Raw genomic sequence first — 21,809 nt, forward strand, 5'->3', positions numbered from 1 at the left:
GATGAGAATAGCTCAGTTGGCATTAATGTTCAGTTTCTGCCATACATATATTTGGATGTGTGAAGGTGTTTATGGGGGGTGGGTGGTAGGGGGGTTGAATGCAGGCATGTGAAATAAATAAATGAACGTGGATAATTTGAAGTGATGGACTGTAGAACAACAAAATATGCTTTAGCTGCAGAAGCCAAATCTGCCACCTCCTCACCAGCAGAAACAAAGCTCAAACCTCAAAACTACCCCCGCAGCCTACCAGCCACGTGACCCCACCCCCTACCACACAAACACTTTTTATGAGAAAAAAACGTCTTCCCCCACATACAAGGCAATGCTACACTAATCTAGGGCACACTCACCAGCAATGCAGATCTATAGCGGCACGGGCAGGTTTATCTAGCTCAGGTGATCAACAGGTCTGCAGTAATAAACCCACCCACACAATTATGTTAAGCGCCCACGTGGGGTTAAAATGGAAAGTGGCATTTGTGTCTGAGGCATGTTTCTATGAATGGTTCAACCCATGTGGAAAAATGCATTATAATAACTCACAGGACCTCTATTTAAAATAGGGCAGCTGGGTGCAGTGCAGGGACTGGGGCACATACCGCGTTGTGTGTGTGTGCGTGTGTGTGTGTGTGGCAGGTAAACGTCACAGCTTGTCGAGAAAGCCTGCGAGCGCGCGCCACACTTCCTCAATCGACGGAATCACAGAGCAAAAAAAAGGAGGGGAAGAGAAAGAGCAACTTTTCGTCGTCGGTGAAAAGAAACAACACCGAGTTTGCAGGACGAGGTGAGACTGCCATTATTATACATTTTTTGGTCAAGCTTTTCACAGAGTTTAGGGGCTTGCCGGCTGGTGTGTGCAGAAAGTTGCCCTAAAACAAAAACAAAAAAACGACCTTCTTGTTGTTTTTTTTTTCTTTCATCAATAGGGAAACAAACTGTAACGTTACCTAGTTAACCATGACCGCAGCCGCTAACGTTAGCTAGCGTTGTCTTTTTAGGTCTTTCCGACGGACTTCAGAGTAGCATCAACACTATATCGACACCTTTTCTACTGTTAAAAACATAATTGCCACTACCTTCACATCTTTGAATGAAATAACATGCTCTACCAACTTTTTGGATCAGTGAAGCGGTGATTTTTAAGTAATACTGAAATGGTGCGATGGAATCTGTGACCTGTCAGATATTTTATGGTGACTATGGAAACATTAGTTAACCAAATATTGACAGGTGGTGTCAGGACTCTCCAAACTGTCCTGACTGTCCGCAAACGTCTGCTAATTACAGGTCTCAACCCCCTGGATCCTATTTACATATTTAGGAGTCTGTTTGTGGGTAATAGCTGAGTGTGGACCATATTGAGGTCGCTGAATCTCACGGGTCACAGAATGCGCCGTAACACCGGGCGTGAAGAGGAATGTGGGCAGGTCCGGACAGAAATGATGTAAATGTGAAACCAAACATCACATTTATCTGTGATGAAGATAATCTGGTTTCCAAACTGCCGACCGAGTCAAACTTGAGTCGACATCTGCGCTCTGCCAAACTGACAATCAACCACTTCCTTCTGAGGAAATGATGTTCCTGAGAGAGAGAGTCAGATGCACTGACTGATCCCTCAGATTGATGCCGATGCTTTTCAAATTGCCACACTTTGAATCACTGTAACCGCTTCCGTGGACTTTGTTACTGCCTCGAGAGTGTTTTTGTTTCTTAACATCTTAACATCATGTGCAGTTTTCAAAAGCATGGGGAAAGTAAGGGTATAGGTGCAACACTTTAACCACGTGTGTGTGTGTGTGTGTGTGTGTAAGAGAGAGTCAGATTTGAGGACATGTTGTTCACTTCACCAGCAGTGACAGCAGACTGGTTGTATGAGTATGATGCTTACATTGGGACCTGCTCTGAAATAGTATGAAATGTTAATTACATCCATACAACATATCACTGGATGACTATACAGGCTCTGTCTCTGTGTTTCTGTCTGTTGACAGTTATGTTTCAATTTTTTGCTTATTTTGTATTTTAAGAGCATAGAGACTGGATTATCTTTTGGTATGATTACATAGCCTGTCAGCCAGGTGTTATGAAATGTTTAAGTCAAAAGTGTGACTTTATAAGTATTGGTCATTAATAGATATCAGGATGTGGGCTATGAAAGACAAAAAGTCAGTAGTTACTGTTGCAAATTACAGTACACTGGTGAATGGCACATAACTACTGAATTTAACAGTCGGGACAAATCGAAACTGCACATGAACAGTTTGCTAGGTAATCAATCTCTACCGCCCTCAATCACACAGTGTGCTATTGAATAACTCCAAAAACCCTGACAGCACAGCTCACAGCAGCAGTGAGTGTGTGAGTGAACATGGTCACCACCCACCCCCCCTTCTGATTGCATACTTTCTGTCTTGCCTGCATGTTTTTTTGTTTCTTAGTTTTCTGGTCTCAGCGTGGGCGATTATGGGTTTAGGATTGTGAATACCAGCTAGGCCAACCGTGGAGCACTGCATGCTTGTGTTTGGATTAGGGACATGTTCAGGCTCGCTCTGCCCTTGTAGTACACGCAAACATACCTCCTCTGTCGCAATTGCAACCCTTCAGAAACTACACACTCAAGAAAACACAGTGGCAGAGAACTAAACAAGTATGGTGCTATCTATTTAACATTGTAGTTGTTTTTCACACACAGGGGTGTCAAATGAATAGAGTAGATATGTAAAAAAAAAAAAAAAAAAAAAAAAAGCATGGGTGTGACCCAAGTGTGTAGTTAACACATGAGGCTGTTGGGCGTCACCTGTCTGTTGGTACGTGTGTTACACATACAGAAACTGGTGGTGTGTAGACTGTTTCAGAAAAAAGTTGCGCATGTAAGTTTATGCAAGCAGCAAGTCATGCATGCATCAAATTAGAGCCTGCCTGTAGTGTGATATATCTCTCATTTATGTCATTATCAGGATATATTTCACCTCTGGTCCACAAGGAATGCAACATACTTAAATAATCTTTTAAGCTATTGATTATTTTTCTTATCAATTAATTATTTAGTTAATAAAATCTAAAAAAACAAAAAACCCAGCTGGGAATCTAATACAAAAACAATGCAATACTCATTCCACACACTGTTCTTCCTCTACATAAAAACAGGTGATATCGATGGAGGTGTGAGAATGTTTGTGTCCCTCCTCCGTGTGGTTGTGACTGAGCTGAAACGTCTCAAAATGAGATTATAAAGTACAAGAGTAAATTCAATTCAATGTCTCATTTCTATGATGGGAACATAACTGCGGTTTGACAGACGTTTTTCCGTCCTTGTTGGCAAAGCACATCTTGTGTGCAGGTGTTTGTGTCTGACAGGGTGTCAGATATATGGACATAATAATAATACAATTCTCAATTAAGAATTAAGAAGTATTGCCTATGTTCTCTCTATGATGCTTTGTCTCACAATGTACACAGAGATTATGCAGTTCAACATTCACAAATAGCACTTATCTTTATATCTTAATGTGAGCCAGCAGTATTGATGCACAACCATATGCAACTGTGTGTATTTATGCATTTATGCATAGGTAGATATGGTAATGAACTGCAACTATGTGTGTAATTAACATGCCATTGCAGATAAATGTCACCTGTGTTTGTCCATATCTGAGAGCAGGTGACCCCGGTACTTGTGACCATGGCTCCTTTCTTGAGGATCGCCTTTAACTCGTACGACCTGGGCGTCCTGCCCCCCCTGGCTGATCCGCCCTTCTGTGCAATCAAAATGAAGGAAGCCTTGACTACTGGTAAGAAACTCTGTGATAGCCTCCACTGCTTTATCTTTTACAGAAGTTGCAATTTCTGTCAACAAAGCTGCAACTTCCTTCTTGTGGTTTCCTTTTCTAAAACATATTTTCTCTCTCTCTCTGTCCATCTTCCTATCCTTAGAACGAGGTAAGACCCTTGTTCAGCGGAAACCCACCATGTATCCAGCGTGGAAAGCCAGTTTTGATGCACACATCTACGAGGGCCGTGTGCTTGAGGTACTGCTGATGAAGACAGCCGAGGAGCCGCTGGCTGAGGTCACTGTTGGTGTGTCCGTACTTGCTGAGCGCTGCAAGAAAGCCAACGGGTGCGCTGAATTCTGGGTAGGACATTCCAGATGGTCCTGTGTCCCTGTAGAGCAATATCTCAGGCTGTCTCTGTGTCTAACTGTGTGTTTGTGCGTTCAGGTGGATCTCCATCCTTCTGGGAAAGTGATGATGGCAGTGCAGTACTTTCTGGAGGGAGTAGATACAGGTGAATGGAAATAACACGGAAGTGTTCCCTTTTTTTCTTTTATTCTCTGCCTTTATATAGTTGACTTAAATCTAATCTGTATGATTTGTTTTCAGGCTGCTTTGTTTTATTTGCTTTATTTGCCACATTAGCCTTTTTCTATAGCATTAAATATGAACTAAATAAGCAATAATCGAAGTTAAAACATTATTAGTTATCATTTATTAAAACATTAACACTGAAAAATGCACTATTTCCGCTGTTGACAGAGGTTTCACAAGATAAGCTGACAACACGTCAAATATCAACAGACTCTAATTCTAGTGTTGCTAAATTCGGATTGGTGCACAGATATGCATGAAGTCTTTTTCCAACTGAGCAACCTCAAACAAGGAAGAAGATCACAGACAAAAACACAAAACAGAAATTCTTAAATTAAATTGTGAGAACTGTTTTTTACTCTAGCTGAATACGTAGAGTAAGAGTCTGTTTGAGAAAATAGGTTTTTTAGAGCAAGATTGTGGGCGAATAATGTGAAAATGGGGTTGAATGTTTTCTATATATCTGTTATTTACCTTTCATGTTTAACAAATACCATGTTGAGCTTTATCTGTGGGGTTAGGGATTTCCTGGGTGGTAGTTCTGATTACTTTTTACCCCATACATACACAAACTGCCCCACCACTTGTTTTTATCTTATCACTTGCAGGCATTCACATGAGCAATTACTATGGGTCCCCATAGTTTATCATTAAGCCTGTCAAGTTGTGACATATATAAAATGACCTAATTTTCCATCGCAGTATTGGGGGATAACTGATCTGTGTTTCTCTGTCTGTCTGGAAGAGAGTAAGCAGGCTGTAAAGGAAGAAGAGGCTCCGACCCTGAACCGTAGACGAGGGGCCATCAAGCAGGCAAAGATCCACTTCATAAAGAACCACGAGTTCATCGCCACGTTCTTCAGACAGCCCACTTTCTGCTCTGTGTGCAGAGAGTTTGTCTGGTCAGTTCATCCTACACTGAAGTCTATAAACAAATCTTCAAGGCAGATAAATGGGAACTTATAAACCACTGGTCTGATATGCTAGAACACCAGACAGAACAACAAGGGGAAATATGTTTTGGATTGTCCTGATATGTGGCAGTTTCAAACACTCTCTGACTCAGCTGCTTTCTGTCAGACTTGAGTCTGACAGAAATGTTGCGAATGTTTTTGCTAAAACCATAAAGGGCAACTTTCCTTTTAAGTTGTTTCGTGCATTTGTGTCAATGATTATGTTCATCCACTGATGGCAGATCTCCACTCATCTGCTTTGAGGACACTTTTAATCTCACTTGAGAGGAAGTTTGTGATGCACATGGGTGTACTGCAGGTGTTTATCACTAACAAATGATTAATCAGCACACTGTTTACATTCACATGATCAAAGAATGATACAGACTGACCCATTTGTGTTTATTTGTCTCTCACAGGGGGCTCAACAAGCAAGGCTATAAATGCAGACGTAAGTTTACAATCATTTAATAATGTAATAATCGTACATTTTAAAATTTTGCATTTGACTAAAAAAAGATATATTTTTCCACTCTACTGTCAAAAATATGTTCAGATACTGGAGCAAGTATACTATTCTGTTTTATCTTATTATCTTTGCTTTTTACCAGAGTGTAATGCGGCCATCCACAAGAAATGCATAGACAAAATCATCGGCAGATGTACTGGTACTGCTGCCAACAGTCGGGATACTGTGGTACGTAACACATATTTGTGCAGCACAAAAAGTACTGTGAGTGTTCTCCATTTGTCTCCAAATGTCAGTTTAGTGTGGGTTTTTATTCACTCTCTATACTACTGATAGAAAGGTATCCGTCCTATTCACTGAACAATTGTGATCATATCATTGAATTGGCTGGGGTTGCCGGGTCAGAGGTTAATACAATGGCAGATACCATTGTGGGTCCACATCCAATATTTTGCTCTACTCAATCATCATCAATACTGGAAGACGATCAAAGACCAACTGACTTAGATAATGGCTATATGGAAATGATCAAGCACACACACCCACACAGTGAATGAATGACAGATGGGGCGGGTCAGAGAGGTACCTTAATCAGAGTAGACCTTGGAGGAATCCAAGAAGATTTAACAGTGTGGTCATTTATGACAGAGACAGAGAGGGAAGCAGAGCATTAAACAAAAAAGGGAAAAGATGAGACAGGTACGCAGGGCAATGAAGTATCGAAGACCTTTGATTAGGTTTCTATTGCCACCGGACATTCATGGAGATGACGAATCCCATCTGTCCCCACAGTTCCAAAAGGAACGCTTTAAGATTGACATGCCACATCGTTTCAAGAACAACAACTACATGAGTCCCACCTTCTGTGACCACTGTGGAAGTCTGCTGTGGGGTCTGGTTAAACAAGGCCTCAAGTGTGAAGGTACAGTACAGATATAATTGAGTAATTATTGGAATTTAAGTACACGTGTGTCTTACACAAGCTTTCTTTTTTTCTGTTTGTAGATTGTGCCATGAATGTCCATCACAAGTGTCAGGATAAAGTGGCCAACCTTTGTGGTATCAACCAGAAACTACTAGCTGAAGCACTCACACAAGTCAGCCAGGTGAGTTCATGGAGGAGGTCACGTCATTTAATACATCGACAAATCAAGTGTTTTTTTTAATCTTTAAGTCAAAGAAAAGTCTGACTCAAGGGTTACACCAGCTAATTTAAACAAAACGCAGCTCTTTGAAAAGCTATAGGTATCTGATTACATTACCTTTTAATGAGCAATTAGTGTATAGTATCAGAGTCAGGTTAAACATTCTAATGTAACTTAAAACAGTGGAAGATAAGAACCACATGTTTCATGCAGTTTTATTTTGTATAACTGCAAAAAATGTGAAATGAATTGAAAGTGTTTGACAGCTTGCAAGGGTTACCAGATAAAATAAAAATAAGAGCAAAGTTATCCGGTCCTCATTTGAGCCTTTTTCTAACACTAATCCCAACACTAGAATTAACCCCTAACCCAGACAGAGCGTATCTTTTCAGGGCTCTTCATTATCATAAGTGTCACATGACATTCAGTTGATTCTTTGCTGAAAAATTATTGTCCCTCGGTAGTAAGTGGATTATCAACAATGGACTATCAAAATCAAGTGTAACCATCAAACTGAGTGTCTCTTGAATGTGAAACTCGTGATCCCCGGTGTGTGCTGACAAATTGTTCAGAGTGTGACACCTGACAGTGGGAACCTGAGCTCATTGTCCTGGTGTGTTTAAGGACTGGCAAGTTGTGGAAATCCCAGTTGATCTATTTTAAAGGCCTCTACACTATTTGACTTCCTCTTTGATTTTTACTTTTTTTATGTCTTCATCCATCAGAAACCTTCCACTCGCCGTTCAGATCCAAACCTGCCTAATTTACCTGATATTGGAATCTATGATGAGGTCAATAAGCTTGCTGGACTGGATATCAATGGTCAGTGAGAGGGTTTTTCCATATGTGCATCATAGGCCCTTTTTTGCTTATTATGCACAATAATGTGAACATTTTCATGATTAAATTGAACAGTGAACAAGTGAATAAATATGTTCTGTGTGTTTATTCATTAGATGGATCTCCCTATGGCAAGCTGTGGGATGGATCTAGCCCACGTCCTCAGTCTCGTATTACACATCTGACCCGCATCAATGTGGACAACTTCATCTTTCACAAGGTCTTGGGAAAAGGCAGCTTTGGCAAGGTACACACACAGCAACCATTTGACAGTGAAAGAGTAGTTTAAAAAAAAAAAAAAAACAGCCCAAGAATAAGAGGATAACCCTGATTACACCAACAACACACTGGAAAATGCAGGCTGCATATAGGAATAATGACACTGATTATAGGTGTTTGATCAGACTGTGAGCTGCTGCAAAAGTGTATGAATTTAGCAACTGATTCAATTTTCCTCTCTTCTCCTCTCCCAGGTTCTACTGGCAGAGTTGAAAGGTCGTGGAGAGTACTTTGCGGTGAAGGCTCTGAAGAAAGATGTAGTGCTGATGGATGACGATGTGGAGTGCACCATGGTAGAGAAGAGAGTCTTGGCTTTAGCCTGGGATAACCCCTTCCTCACACACCTTTACTCCACCTTCCAGACCAAGGTAGAACCCTCTCTACCTCAATAATGTCTTTGGTCCTATTTTGTTTGTACTCTGCATAATTACATCATTACATACTGAAAGTGAAACTTGTTTACAGGAGCATCTGTTCTTTGTGATGGAGTATCTCAATGGTGGAGACCTGATGTTTCATATTCAGGAGAAAGGGCGCTTTGAACTCTACAGAGCCACGTAAGTCGGACCTGTCACACAGACATGAAAATATACAGACTTGTTGGAAAATAAAACACACAACCGGGCATCATTACTGCAGATGCACACATACCGAATCAATGACCTGATGGAAAGCAGACACTTGTAAAGGAGAACTTATGTTTCCTCTCTTTGCCACTCTCTCTGACTCTGCCCCATTATGTTTGTTTTCTTTTACATAATATACTAAACCCTGATGGACAGGGGCTTGGCAGACGTACATTAACTGCCGCTCACCAACAGACTGGCCTTGTATGAAGTGAGCAGGCCTGAGTGTGTGTGTGTGCTGTTTGTATGCAGTGGTATCAGTTAGTGACACCCACTACTCTTCTCATCTCTCTGTGGGAATCACTCCAGAATAAAACAATGGCACACTGGTAAAAGACGGTGTTATGTCCACATCCAAGCTTTAAAAATTCTCACATTTACAAACAGATGAGTTACACAACCTAGATGTACTTTCTTTTATGAAATATTTTTCACAGTGCCCTTTTATTACTTTAATTCGACCTTCTTAATATGACAGTTGTAATACAGAAAACAGTCATGCCACAAGCTCCATTAGTACCTGTTCTGGAGCTTTTTATGGTATCACACTATCTTCCTCAGCAGATGGATTTTGCTCAGTTGAAGATCTTGTCTTGGTGTTGTTTTCACACATTTTGGAGTTCAAATTCACAATTAAAAAGCAGAAATTTACCTTGCAAGTAAAGTTTTGTCGACAAAGACATATTCAGTGCACGCATTTTCTTTGGAAAATATCGACAATAAATACATTAATCATCACCTGTGGTCAGAGACATTGGTCTTACAGATTAGTCTGCTGCTACATTTCCTGTAGTTAAAGTGGTGACTATGTACTGGACACATGAGATGAGTTGACAGGAGTAATTCTCCACTTTGCAAACACAGACACCTGATCTTGTGTTGGCATCCACTAAAATTCTCCTCACTCAGTGACTGTATTGAGCCTGGATGAATCATTTACCTTCAGTGAGTGCGAAAGAAACAGAATTGTCTGTTTTATCCTTTCACAGTGCATTAATTTTTAACAAAATACACATTTGCACGTTTGTTTACATATGTGGATAAATGTAAGTAACATGTTTGTGTGTTACTGTACAAGCTGTCACACTGGAATGGAAAGTATCTCTTGGATTTGGTTATGCAATATTTTTTCCTTAGGCGCTGACTGAATCGCAGAGTTTCGAGTGACCTCTTTATCAGAAACAAAGGCCCTGTTCTCCCAGTAGCTACTGCTAACCTGTTGACCCAGTGCAGTTGACAGTCTAGTCTGTCATCTCAACTTCCTCTCATAGCAGAGCCACTTAAAACCAACTTAAACTATATTTACACATACAATATACAGACTTTATTTCATGCCATTTTGTGTCTGTGCTTTTTGTGCACATAGGAGTAGGAATAACACTACCTGCAATTAATATTAAGTACTCATCAAGTTAATAGGAGCGCCACCTCCATTGATTAATTTGTAAGTAATTTATTAGGAGGATATAAAAATAATCAAATTAATCAGTTTTATATCTGAAAGTCATGAACTCTGAATAGAGGAACCTCCATCTCTGATATAAAGGAATACGCACAGGCAACAACTTTGTGATAAATTATTTATCAAACTGCTAAGGAGCAGGGATGAATAGGGAAACACTAAGCATGAATGACCGAGCAAATTAAATTAACTGTTATTGCTAACAGAATGAATAAATGTCATCAAAAATGGAAAGAGGTACCAAGACTCTAAGTACAGCCAATACAAATTAAAATTTCGAATAGCTCTTTGCATCAACTCTGAGACAGAAGCATGTTAGATGGTTTTCCTACTGTTTCCTTGGTGATGAAGGGCTGATGATGAGCTTTGCGGAAAGCGCAGAGCAAGGTGGAGGAGACTTGGTTATCCTCTGATTGCCAGAGTGACAGCCAGATGAGAACAGCTGCCGTGGGTTCAGTGAAACACTTTGGTTCACTGCTTGTCAGGAGGAGGATGAATCTCTCAGACTAGTTGAGGCTGTATAGTGGACATACACAGCACAGAGGTGTCCTGGTCTCGGTGCAGCAGGCTGCAGAGCTGGATGCATGGAGCTCTAGGCTGATCAGAAGTCCTCGGAAAAGTGCTTAAAAAGTTGAACTACGTTATAAAAAAAGGAGATTATAAAAATAATAGATTATTCAGATGGCAACTGGCATGCGATTGCTAATGGTGCTTGGGGTGTGATTTATGCATCTGAGCAGTCCTTTTTTTTTGTCATGTCTTTCCCTGATTTCTCAGTTCTCAGCCATAGGAAATAAAATAGGCAACACCCAAAATGCATAGATGGTTATCTCGGCTGTTGAGGCTGAGAGAAAACAGAAGCAGCAGCTGGCAGCAAGCAAAAGGAACAAGAAGCCGCCTGACAGAGTTGTAAAAGTTTTTATAGTTAAGGTAAGATAAGATATTCCTTTATTAGTCCCACAATGGGGAAATGTGCATTGTCACAGCAGCAAGTGGACAGTAAATAGAATATAAATAAATATTATAATTAATAATAAGTACAAAAAAGGTTGAGGTTTACTGGGTGCAGTGCTGATTGTACAGTCTGACAGCTGCAGGGAGGAAGGACCTGCGATATCGCTCCTTTACACATTTTGGATGAAGGAGTCTGTCGCTGAAGGAGCTCTCCAGTGCAGTCAGGGTGTCTTTCACAGAGTGGGAGTCGTTGTTCATTAGAGATGAAAGCTTAGCCATCATTCTCCTCCCTCCCACCACCTCCACCGGGTCGAGGGGGCATCCCAGGACAGAGCTGGCCTTCTTAATGAGTTTGTCCAGCCTCCTCCTGTCCGCTAACGAGATGCAGCTGCGCCAGCTGACCACCCCATAAAAGATGGCTGATGTCAAAGAAGAGGCATGTCTTGAAAGAAAAAGGATACTTGGTGCTTTTTTGAGGGACCTCATTGATTACTGATTAATACGTTTGGGTGGACTTTGTGGAGACTATACGTGCTTGGAATGGTATCCTACATATGTGCAAATACTAACGTGTCTATTGGAGCTACAGTATATTTATCAGTAATAAGTGAGAGATATAGATTGCATAAACCTGACAGCTGGTCATTTACAGGGAACGACCAGTTATTATGTTTGAGCGGAGGCTACTTTATCTCCTCTCTGGACTCTATCGTTTCACCTGACACAGATGACAAGAGAAGCGGGTCAGAGATAGTCTAATCTTTTCGGCTCGCAGCCGCTTTCAGGTTTCACATTATGAGAGCATTATTCACCTGTTTCCCCCTCCATACAAATGTCCTCCTCAATAATTCAGGTCTATACTGAAATGAGTCTGCAGTGACACCAGCATTTACCAACTCTGTAGTGACATTGCTGCAGTGCAGACTTGTAGCTTTCCATCAGAACGAGTGGCTGATATCTGTCTATCTCTGCCATCTTTGTCTCCTGCAGATTCTACTCAGCTGAGATCATCTGTGGTCTTAAGTTCTTACATTCCAAAGGGATCATCTACAGGTCAGAGCACAAAAAGCATTTTACTTAACGATGTACAGTACACACTTACAGGATGATACTGCTAGTTTAGCCCATAAACTTAAAGTACTAAAGTCTTCACATCACAGCTGATCTTTTTTTGTTGTTGTCCTGCCTTCTAGAAAACCACTGATTTCAGTTTAGTTGCAAGTGTGATGTGAAAATGAGTCTTGCTTGAGTTAGATAATACCACATATTTTGACACCTTTTGTTCCCATCTGTTGCGTTGCATGTGATGATATGAATCAAAATAAACACTCACTAACACACACTAAATTTCAATATTTTCACTGTGATGCATTACCTATCTCAGGTAAGTTTCAGATCTCTGCAAATAGAACTGAAACCAATGGTTGGCTCAAAATTAAACCTAACATTTTAAGGTATGCTTAATAATCAGCAGTATTAGATATTAGGCAAATGCTATTTGTAAATTAACAAGCTAAACATGTAAACACTCTGGTATGATGCTAAAAAGAGTGCTGTTCTGAGACAGTGATTCTTAAAGATTTACAAATTGTTATATTTAAAATCAAAATCAGTCTGCTATGATTGTATTTCTTCCAGAGATCTAAAGTTAGACAATGTGATGTTGGATCACGAGGGACACATAAAGATCGCCGACTTTGGCATGTGCAAGGAGAATGTATTTGGGGAGAACCGCGCCACGACTTTCTGCGGTACTCCTGACTATATTGCTCCAGAGGTACAGCCTTTCAAACACTCTCTTATTCTTAAATATTCAAATCCACAACTGATATGCATTTATCATTTTGCACGCAGCAAAGTGTCAGTGTCTGTTTTGAATGAGACATTTATAATTTGTTGTTTCAACTCAGATCCTACTGGGACAGAAATACTCCTTCTCAGTTGACTGGTGGTCATTTGGGGTGCTGCTGTATGAAATGCTGGTTGGACAATCGCCTTTCCACGGAGACGATGAAGATGAGTTGTTTGAGTCCATCCGCATGGATACTCCCCACTATCCTCGCTGGATCAACAAGGAGGCCAAAGACTTGCTTGAGCGGGTCTGTACCGGAGTTTTTATACAAAATATGTCTGTCACAGAACACCATGAAATCTGTTCTATGCAATTGGACAATGCCAATGTATGTAACTGAAAAGGTGTTGTTTTTGAGATGTAATCATGCACATCCTGTACTTACTGACTGTCTTCCTGCAGCTGTTTGAGAGAGACCCCACGCGCAGGCTAGGAATTGTGGGTAATATCTGTATACAGCCCTTCTTCAAGTCCATTAACTGGCAGGCCTTGGAGAAGAGGGAAGTTGAACCGCCCTTCAAACCCAAAGTGGTATGTTCGACACACAAGTCATTGATGTTTAAATAGTGATAAAACAATTAGTTATATGTAATACATGTCTATAATCAATTTGTTAATTTTTCTGACATATATTTGCTCTCAATTACAGAAAGCACCAAACGATTGCAGCAACTTTGACCGGGAGTTCCTCAGTGAGAAGCCCCGTCTCTCCCACAGCGATAAGAACTTCATAGACTCCATGGACCAGTCAGCGTTCGCTGGCTTTTCATTCATCAACCCCGAGATGGAGCACCTTCTGGAAAAGTAACTGTTTTATGGACAGTCAGAAATACCTACTGTTGATGGGAGAGGTCATTTATTCTGTCACACGGTTAAACTTGTAAATGAGTGTGCTGCTCCACAAGCAGTATTATGTGTGACCCTATTTTAAGCACAAACTATTCTCCTTGGGTACGTATAGAAATTAGAAGAGGAAAAAATGGGCCCTTGTACTGTATATATTTGTTGTAATTGTGTTTGTGTGCATGCCTCTAGATTTTGAAGGCCTGTATGAGTAGTAATATTGGGTGGGAGATTGAACACATTCCACTTGACATCATTGCTACAATCTGCAGCCATCCTCTGCCCCTTTTGTTAATAACCAAATCAACTCAACTGAAAATTTAAGAAGAGGAAAAAGAAACCAATAGGAAAAAAATTGTACTGTATACTTCAAATGTAGATTGTGTGAATAAGTTGACTGCATGTATATATAACTCAGACCAACAGAAACCTATTCATCTTTAAATATAGCTCATTCATGAACGTTATCTGTTTTTGAAACATCTGAATTCTTGCCTATGAATGGATAAATCATGCCTTGCTGACAAAGAAGAACTTGTGGTTGTGTCGTTGACTGAACTGTGCCATGTAAAGATCACATTAAAAAAGGCTGTATTGAAAGGTCCTGTCTGTGGATGGGGCCAGGTGGATGGGGCCAGATTGTGTGCAAAAAATTAATGAACAGTATAACTTAAAGCATGAGCAGGAATTCACTCAAATGCTCTATATAGACAGTGTATATGTATATTGTGGTAACATCTGTACTCGCCAGCCACTTTATTAGACCTTGCTAGTACGGGCATGGACCCCTTTTGCTGTCAGAACTGACTTAATTCTTTGTAGCACAGACTAAAAGATTTGCTGAAAACATGGAAACATTCCTCAGAGATGTTGGTTTATATTGACATGATAGCATCTCACAGTTGCTGCACATCCACAATGGGAATCTCCCGTTCCACCACATCCAAAAGGTGCTCTATTCAACTGACCATTGATCGGCCATTTGAGCACAGTGAATTTTCATGCTCAAGAATCCAGTTTGAGATGATTTGAGCTTTGTAACATGGTGTTTTGTCCTGCTGGAAGTAACCATTTGAAGATGGGTACACTATAGACATAAAGGGACGGACATGGTCAGCAACAGTACTCAGGTAGGCTGTGTAATTGATGCTCAGTTGATACTAAGGGACCCAAAATATTCCAAGAAAATATCCTCCACACCATCACACCACCACCAGCAGCTGCAGCTGCAGCCTGAAAGCTTGAAAGGCTTTATTGTGTGATATCATGTGATACTGTCCGTTTTATGTTTTAACATCTTGGAAACCTTAATGGAAATCAGCTTTCTCACACACATTGTCACTGTATTTTGTAGATCCATGAATAAACCATATACAAACTAAATATGAATAGATACAATGAGGTAAATATCACCATAAGGCTGGCTGGTGATTATTAAAAATCACCAGCCAGTAATTTGTATACAGTTAATCCCCAAAATGAACTTCAATGAAATCTTCTTACAGTGACACAATAATACTTTTAAGACATTTTAGGCAGAACCAAACATGCAGTTAGACAGTTCTTTGGGAAATAGTAAAAACATTCTCTTTGTATAACTTTGTAAATAATGAACAAAAGAAAGAATGGACAGGTTAACATAAAATTGAAAAGCTTGTGAATTTAATATATTTCAGGAATGTTAGCTGTGATAACCTTTATATATATATATATATATATATATATATATATGTATATATATATATATATATATATATATATATATATATATATATATATATATATATATATATATATATATATATATATATATATTTATTTATATATACTTTATTTAACAAGGAAGTCACAGAGAGATTACAACCTCTTTTGTAGCGAGATTTGTTTGGCTGGGGGGGGGGGCAGTTGTTGTTTGTAAAAGTAGAATTGACCAAATATAATCAGTCACTGCCATGATGTGGTCACGCTACAAAAATGAGATATTTAAAAATGAGTATCCAGTATCGTGAGGGACAGTGACGCTCTCTAGCGGCGCTACGCTTAACAGTACGCTGTAATGACGTCTGCGCGTAACGTCAGTGCGTACAATGTATACGGAAGTGGAAATCTAGCCTCTACTATCATACAATGTTGTTTCAACTGCTGCTTTACAATCTTATAGCTGCAGTGTGATGGTTCGGCAGCCACAACTGTGACTTAAGTATTTGATTTATAATGAATTTATCTGCCGTAGAAAGCAGCGGATAATCTGTCAGTTTCACTCAGAGTTTCCAGCGAGCTAGAAGAAGTTCAAAATGAGTTCTCAAGATGTGCTGAAGGATGCGTCCACATTAGCATCTTATAATGTGTTGCTACAGGTAAATTAATACACATCTGAGCTATAACACGCTAAATGCTCTGTTTTGGATGTTAAATGATTAATATTGTTAATCCTGCTTTTTGTCTCAGGTGATGTTCCGGGTACTCACCTTCTTATTGAATGCATTCACACTACGGTTTGTGTCCAAAGAGCTGATTGGTGTAGTCAATGTCAGGTAAGCTGTGATAGGAGCACAGTGGCAGTAACAGTGAAGACAAGAAACACAGTGCCAGGACATTTCACCTCACCAGTGTCTCTAACGTGATTTTGTATTTGCAGGCTCACACTTCTCTACTCCACATTAGTATTTTTATCCAGAGAGGCTTTCCGGAGAGCTTGTCTGAGTAGGGGATCAGGGGCAAACCACAGCTGGAGACAAGTTATCAACCTGCTTTGGCTGACGTGAGTTGTTATTTGATGATTCAAATACAGAAAAAAGGACGATTTCACTGCTTTTTTGCCCCACATTAGACAGAGTAGAAAAATGTACTATATAAGGATAATGTCTAGTTGTATTTAAAAAATGTAAGAAAAACTTTTCTACATATCTTAGAGAAAGAGGAGCTACATGGCCATGGCCAATGAAATGGAGAGAAGTGGAATCATGCTATGAATTTCTAGCTGTAAGATCAATTATCTTTTTTTCCCTTCATTTTTCACAAATAGAATAAAGTTTTCACAAATCCGTAATTATGTTTTAATGAGCCTGTGGAGTCTCCTTGATAATGTAGTCCAGATTTGACAAGTCTAAACAGTTTTTTTTATCTGGTCTGGTCTGGATAGGAATAAAACAGTGAAATTGCCCCTTTTCAGTTTTCATAGTCTAAATAAAGGTTTCACAAATCTGAAAGTGGGTTTAAACAGTTCTAATGCTTTTTCAACAATGTCTAACGCTGTCTAAGTGGTAAATAAATGGAGAATCAGCCGCTAAATATTAATATTCATGTTTCCCTTAACTTTCCTGAATTTTAACCTACTAATCGTAAGTTAATTGGAACTTCTGTGTCGTTATGTGCAGTTGATATTGTGTAATCAGCGTGGATTGTTCTGTATCTCTCTCACCTATCAGGTTGCCTCTCGGTGTGTTATGGGCAGCCCTGCTGGCCTCTGTGTGGCTGTGGCTCCTTGAGGCCCCAGATCCTCAGACCATACCTTTCTACGGCCCTGCTGTGGTGTTGTTTGCCTTTGCAGGAGTGCAGGAGCTCCTGGCTGAGCCGCTCTGGGTACTGGCTCAAGCTCACATGTTTGTACGACTGAAGGTGGCCGCTGAGAGCTTAGCAATGATTGCTAAGTGCAGTTTAACAGTTGTGCTGGTGGTAACTTCCCATGAATGGGGCCTTTACATCTTCTCTGCTGCTCATGTAAGATATTAATTTAAGTCTTCTGCAATATTTTTGTAAATGATTTTTTTCACATTTACTGATCTTAATCTATGTGCTTTTCTTAGGTGGTGTACACAGGAGTTCTGGTGCTGTGCTATGCTGTTTACTTTCTTTGCTTCTTGGGATCTAAAGAGGCGACCAAGAAGGGTTTTCCTTTGCAAAGTGTTGGAGATCTGCTGCCTCACAAAACTAATGGAAAGGTTTTATTTTTGTTTTATCTCCACAAATTAAACTGAAGAGATGTACTGTTTACCATCTAGGACCATTGATGATCATCTGTTTTTTGTCTATAGCCACTGGTTGATTGGACTCTGGCTCGACTCACTTGGAGCTTCTTCAAGCAGTCCTTCCTGAAGCAGATCCTGACGGAGGGTGAGCGTTACGTCATGACCTTCTTGAACGTCCTCAGCTTTGGAGACCAGGGTGTTTACGATATAGTTAATAATCTGGGCTCCATGGTGGCGCGCTTCATCTTCTTGCCTATCGAGGAGAGCTTCTACATCTTCTTTGGCAAAGTGCTGGAGAGAGGCCGTGATGTCAAAAGCCAAAAACAGGTCTGTGGTGTGGAAATAAACACAAACACAGTTTTGTGAATCACTGGGCAGGAGTGCTTGTTGGTTTTATTTTCATGCTGAGGGTTTTCACTTCAGGAGGATGTTACTATAGCAGCAGAGGTCCTGGAGTGTCTGCTGAAACTGGTGCTGGTGATTGGTCTGATCATCACAGTATTTGGCTACGCCTACTCTCACTTGGCTCTGGACATTTATGGCGGCTCTCTTCTGAGTAGTGGAGCAGGTAAGGGAGATATGACCCAATCACAGGAAGCACAAACATTTTAAAGAACAGCATGTGAAATTCTGTTTGGTTATCTTAGTCACAGCTCATTTTTAGTTTTTTTTTTTAAGGTCCCTCTTTGCTGCGATGCTACAGCTGCTATGTCCTCCTGCTAGCTGTAAATGGTGTAACCGAGTGTTTTGTATTTGCGGCCATGAGCCAAGAAGAGGTTGACAAGTAAGAATGTAAAAAAACAAACACAGATTGATTTATTACACAGCATATAACCTGTCAGCTAACACGATGTTTGTGGGGTTTTTCAGGTATAACCTGGTGATGCTGGCTCTGTCTGTGTCGTTCCTGCTCCTGTCCTACATGCTGACATGGTGGGCAGGGGGTATTGGCTTCATACTAGCCAACTGTCTCAACATGGGTCTCCGCATCTCACACAGCCTGCTTTATATACATCGCTACTTCCAGTCCACTCCATGGAAACCTCTGCGAGGCCTATTGCCTTCCCCGCTCCTATTGCTGGCACTGGCTGTCAGTGCAGTAATCACAGCAGTGTCTGAGGTACAAGAGAATTGTGTTTTTTTTCATTTTCTACTTATGTTTTACTTCTTAATATTGACATTACATTGCAGTTTTATTCTAAATAATCTTTGTCAGTGGCCCTAATGTAAGCTCCTCTTTCTTGTGGTTTCAGGGTTTTTTCTGTTGTGACGATGGCTGGTTGCTACGCCTGGTCCATATCTGCGTGGGAGCAGTTTGTCTGCTCTGCGTACTTGTAACTGTTCTTCTCACAGAGACTTGGCTCATTCAGTTCGTGAGGACTAAGCTCTTGCCCCAGTACAGAAAAAAACACACATAAATTAGATGGGAAATTATTTTACTGAACTAGAAGAAATCTTTTCCTCCTCTACAAACAGCATTGGACCTTACATATGAGTGTGAATGTGTGTGTGTATGAGTGTATGTATGTGTGTGATATGTTTTCACTGGATCATTCCTGTGTTGGTACATACGTGTATGAAGAAACTTACCATGACTTTTCTGGGATCTAAATATGGATGAAAAACAGATGAATGTATTTTATGGAAACAGTTAAATTGTTTACAGGGAATAGATTTTCATATACAATAAAAAAAAAAAAGGAAATGTAATTCATATTTGTGGTGTTATTGACTGAATGAAAAATTATGAATTCATAATCCAAAGCTAAATTCAGTCGCTGTTCATGTAAATGTAAACTTTTTTTAGAGTTATTTTAAATGACTTATTCCAGGACATTGAATATAAAATACAACTTAAACTGATAGCACAGTTGTGTAAATAAATGTAATAAATTTGATAACTTTACATTCAGGATGATAAGACAATCAAGGTCTTGGTTATAGTTTTCTTTTTGGATATCAGTCATAAAACATGATGCCTGTAACTCTATTCAATTAATTTTTTTTTGAGAAGATAAAGAAGCTAGGATTGATTGTTTCTTACACCCTAAAGTGTCTAGTACATCTCCACTTGAAGTTTAGTTTAATTATATTTTCTAGGTTGAAGTTTGGCTACATTTTCAATGAGAGTAATCAGTTTGGATTTCTACAGTTAACATGTTGCTGGGGAACCGTTTCTGGTTACTTGTTGGTCCATCCTCTGTACTAATCACCAGTTTAGGATCCCTGAGGGCTGAAAAATGATGTCATGGAAAATGAGCAGGAAGGGGTGGAAACAGCATTCTTTTAAAGTTGGACAATGCTTACTTTTATGTTCTTTTTGCTTTGTACATATATTTGTACATAAATACAGCATGGCGTAAAGTTTACTGGACAGTTTGATGTCTTCAACCATCAAACAGCTACTTATCTTTTGACTCATGTCTTTCTTGAACTTTGAGTCCAATTTGCTTGACATGCAAGTAAACAGTGATGGTTTGACTGCTGCAGGGAGGGGGAGGATACAGACTTCATTTGTCATATTTTTTCCTTCTCTGGGATTTATTTGGTCAAATGTTATGTTCACCGAATGAGCTAACAGTGAGCTCATCATTTAAAAAAAAAAAGAATAGGCACAGAAGAGAGAAACCAGAGGCAGTGAGACAGAAAATAGGAGGAGCATTTACACTCATTGCGTCATTTATTGGTCTTGAGAACAGATTTATTGTCCAGTGGAGAATCACTGCTAGGTTGTGTGTGTATATATATGGGCAGGACCAACAGACAACTGACAGAAAGAGGATCATTTCTCACAGGATATCTTCCACCACTGCTCAACCAACATGTCTCAAGTAAGGCCATGGTTTTAAATTTTCAGAATGATGATATTTTCTCATATTGTTGGCTTTCTGTAGACATGGAAGTGTAACTTTTCCTTCTCACTGCCCTTCAGCCAGGTCAGGAAGAGGACGAACAACTGCAGCGCCCTGAAGTGAGAGAAGATGACCTGGCTGACGCAAAGAATAAGCTGGGTACAAGTGGGCAAGCAAAGAGCAAGACTATAGAAGTTATGGAGGAGTGTGGTGAGTGCACAAACCGACGCACGCACACACACACACACACACACACACACACACACACACACACACACACACACACACACACACACACACACACACTTAACCACCCACAGCTATATGGTTGATGTTAGTTTGTCTTTTCCTTTCTGTATCTGGTTAAGCCAAGATCATGTTAGGGCAGCGAGTTTGTGTGAGGGGTGTTCCTCATGATGCACAAGTTTCCACTCCATATACAGAGAGGAAAGGGGAGCTCTAATAATGGGAGACTCCTGTCAAACAGTGTACTTTCTCACCCAGGGGGATAAACTGTGTTTTTTAAAGAGCATATCTGCAGCCTTATATGACCCCTTCTCTCTGCCTCATTTAGAGTGAAATATTCTTATTGTTGTTTCTCTTGTTCTGCAGAGAAAATGGGTAAAGCTGCTCCTTCTGTGTTCAGCGGGGTGAGGTCTGGAGGAGAGACCGCTTTCAGTGCCCGCTCAGCTAAACCAATCAGGAAGTAGCAGGAGACCTCCTGACCATGATGGGACAACACCTGTGATAGATTGTTTTCTTGCTGTACTTCTTGCTGTTTTTGCACTCAATTCACTTAATTCTGGCATGTTTGAACTTTTATGAAGCTGATAGTTACCTTTTTTTTTTTTTTTTAAATCTAAGAATTTCTATGAAATGGTAAGTCAGTTTTTCATTGTAAAATTAAGGTGATTTTTTTGTTGTTGCTGTTATTGATTATCCTCACCAGCATTCACCCAGTTTCATGGTGTGAAGTAATAAAGGACTATAAAGCACCATATGCAACACAACAATTGATGCATTTGAACATACCAAACAACTTTTGAAACATCAGTGTGCTTTATATCCGTGTCTTTGTCCAAAACAATTTGGTCTTTTCATTTGTGCCTGGATTGTGGAGGAGTTTGTCAAAATCATCGATCATGTAAAAAAGCGACATAAGAACCCAAAAATATTAAATAAAACTGAGTCAAATT

At 40.0% G+C, this 21,809-nt stretch overlaps 3 protein-coding genes across 4 annotated transcripts; all 3 read left to right on the forward strand.

Annotated features, from left to right (window-relative positions):
* The first annotated feature begins 711 nt into the window (after positions 1-711).
* On the forward strand, positions 712-14,375 carry prkcda (protein kinase C, delta a). Of its 2 annotated transcripts, XM_062444248.1 has the most exons (18): positions 712-787; positions 3,668-3,797; positions 3,940-4,139; positions 4,224-4,290; positions 5,116-5,272; positions 5,743-5,774; positions 5,935-6,020; positions 6,585-6,714; positions 6,798-6,898; positions 7,663-7,759; positions 7,894-8,024; positions 8,251-8,424; positions 8,522-8,613; positions 12,089-12,151; positions 12,737-12,875; positions 13,009-13,197; positions 13,353-13,481; positions 13,600-14,375. In XM_062444248.1, the coding sequence occupies exons 2-18, from the start codon at positions 3,689-3,691 to the stop codon at positions 13,756-13,758; spliced, it is 2,055 nt and encodes a 684-aa protein (XP_062300232.1). In that variant the 5' UTR covers positions 712-787; positions 3,668-3,688; the 3' UTR covers positions 13,759-14,375. The 2 variants fall into 2 exon arrangements, with proteins under 2 accessions (XP_062300232.1, XP_062300231.1); XM_062444247.1 differs by lacking the exon at positions 712-787 and having other exon boundaries at positions 3,648-3,797.
* A 1,524-nt stretch (positions 14,376-15,899) lies between these two features.
* On the forward strand, positions 15,900-19,638 carry rft1 (RFT1 homolog). The gene is made up of 10 exons (XM_062444454.1): positions 15,900-16,150; positions 16,242-16,327; positions 16,432-16,554; positions 17,222-17,513; positions 17,600-17,734; positions 17,828-18,088; positions 18,185-18,329; positions 18,440-18,545; positions 18,632-18,881; positions 19,015-19,638. Exons 1-10 carry the CDS (start codon positions 16,088-16,090, stop codon positions 19,177-19,179), a joined length of 1,626 nt encoding a protein of 541 aa, XP_062300438.1. The 5' UTR covers positions 15,900-16,087; the 3' UTR covers positions 19,180-19,638.
* A 909-nt stretch (positions 19,639-20,547) lies between these two features.
* mustn1a (musculoskeletal, embryonic nuclear protein 1a) lies at positions 20,548-21,798 on the forward strand. Its single transcript, XM_062444466.1, has 3 exons — positions 20,548-20,592; positions 20,694-20,823; positions 21,226-21,798. Exons 1-3 carry the CDS (start codon positions 20,584-20,586, stop codon positions 21,321-21,323), a joined length of 237 nt encoding a protein of 78 aa, XP_062300450.1. The 5' UTR covers positions 20,548-20,583; the 3' UTR covers positions 21,324-21,798.
* Positions 21,799-21,809: the final 11 nt, after the last annotated feature.

The sequence above is a fragment of the Scomber scombrus genome, chromosome 3 (assembly GCF_963691925.1).
Source record: "Scomber scombrus chromosome 3, fScoSco1.1, whole genome shotgun sequence".
In the NCBI taxonomy this organism is placed as follows: Eukaryota; Metazoa; Chordata; class Actinopteri; order Scombriformes; family Scombridae; genus Scomber; species Scomber scombrus.